We start from the raw sequence: 815 nt of genomic DNA, 5'->3' as shown, positions 1-815 counted from the left end.
AGAGCCTGCCCGCTGCCCCCACTGTGGTGGCCCTATGCTGGCAGGTACTATCACTGTCATGTCAAAGTCCCCTTCATTGCTGGGATGATGGGAAAGGGCTCAAGCAGCACCCTGAGACCTTCCAGCTGAGCCTGGCACAAGCAGGGCAGGTCCATGCTCCAAGGAGTTGAGTGCTCCAAGGTTTTGAGCACTCCAAGGTTTTGCTGTGTTGTGAGATCTTGGCTACAGCTACAGATAATGTAGAATCTACTACTTTGTGTAAAATTCCCTTCCTCTACTCCTGGTGGCTCCTCACCTCTTTCTCTTCCAGGTAGATGGAGCCCAGGCGCAGGCAGACAAAGTGCAGATCCTCAGCATCCTCCACAAAACTGATGGTTCGCTCGTAGCACTCCTTGGCCTTCCCGAAGTCCTTCTTCAGGTAGCAGAGGTGCCCTTTCTGAGCCCAGACATTTGGATTCTGCACACACAGAACCAGGAGTGAGATGTGGCTGGGAGATGGGAGGGAGAGAAAGGTGGGAGAGGGGAAGGGACCCCCGTTACCAGCAGAAAGGAAGAGCTGGGTGGTGGTTGGTTTTCTCAGGACAGATTTTATGTACAGAGTTAAAATCAAGTCAGTGGGCTGCCTGGATAACACCAGCACTGGGAGCTCCCTCCAGCCTTTCCCAGTGTCCTGGTCCCTGGAAGGCTCCCCAGGTATCGTGAGTACACAGACAGCATTTGGAGATGTCAGCTCCACAGCCCTCTCTGCCTTCCCTTCAACCCCACTCTCCACAGCCACCTTTTCTCTCTGCTGAATAGCAACCTCGTTTCTCCTG

General features: G+C 53.9%; 1 protein-coding gene across 1 annotated transcript in view; it reads right to left on the bottom strand.

The window, feature by feature from the left end:
* Positions 1-295: 295 nt before the first annotated feature.
* CFAP70 (cilia and flagella associated protein 70) overlaps positions 296-815 on the bottom strand; it is a gene marked incomplete at both ends in the record, with an annotated part of 12,657 nt that continues 12,137 nt past the window's right edge. The window contains one exon of the mRNA XM_029084909.1: positions 296-457. Coding sequence (XP_028940742.1) covers positions 296-457 — 162 coding nt within the window. The remainder of the gene's footprint in view (positions 458-815) is intronic.

This window comes from Antrostomus carolinensis, unplaced genomic scaffold (genome assembly GCF_000700745.2).
Source record: "Antrostomus carolinensis isolate BGI_N321 unplaced genomic scaffold, ASM70074v2 scaffold31145, whole genome shotgun sequence".
NCBI classification, from domain to species: Eukaryota; Metazoa; Chordata; class Aves; order Caprimulgiformes; family Caprimulgidae; genus Antrostomus; species Antrostomus carolinensis.
The sequence above is the reverse complement of the archived record's forward strand: the minus strand, read 5'-3'. Positions and strand labels throughout refer to the sequence as shown.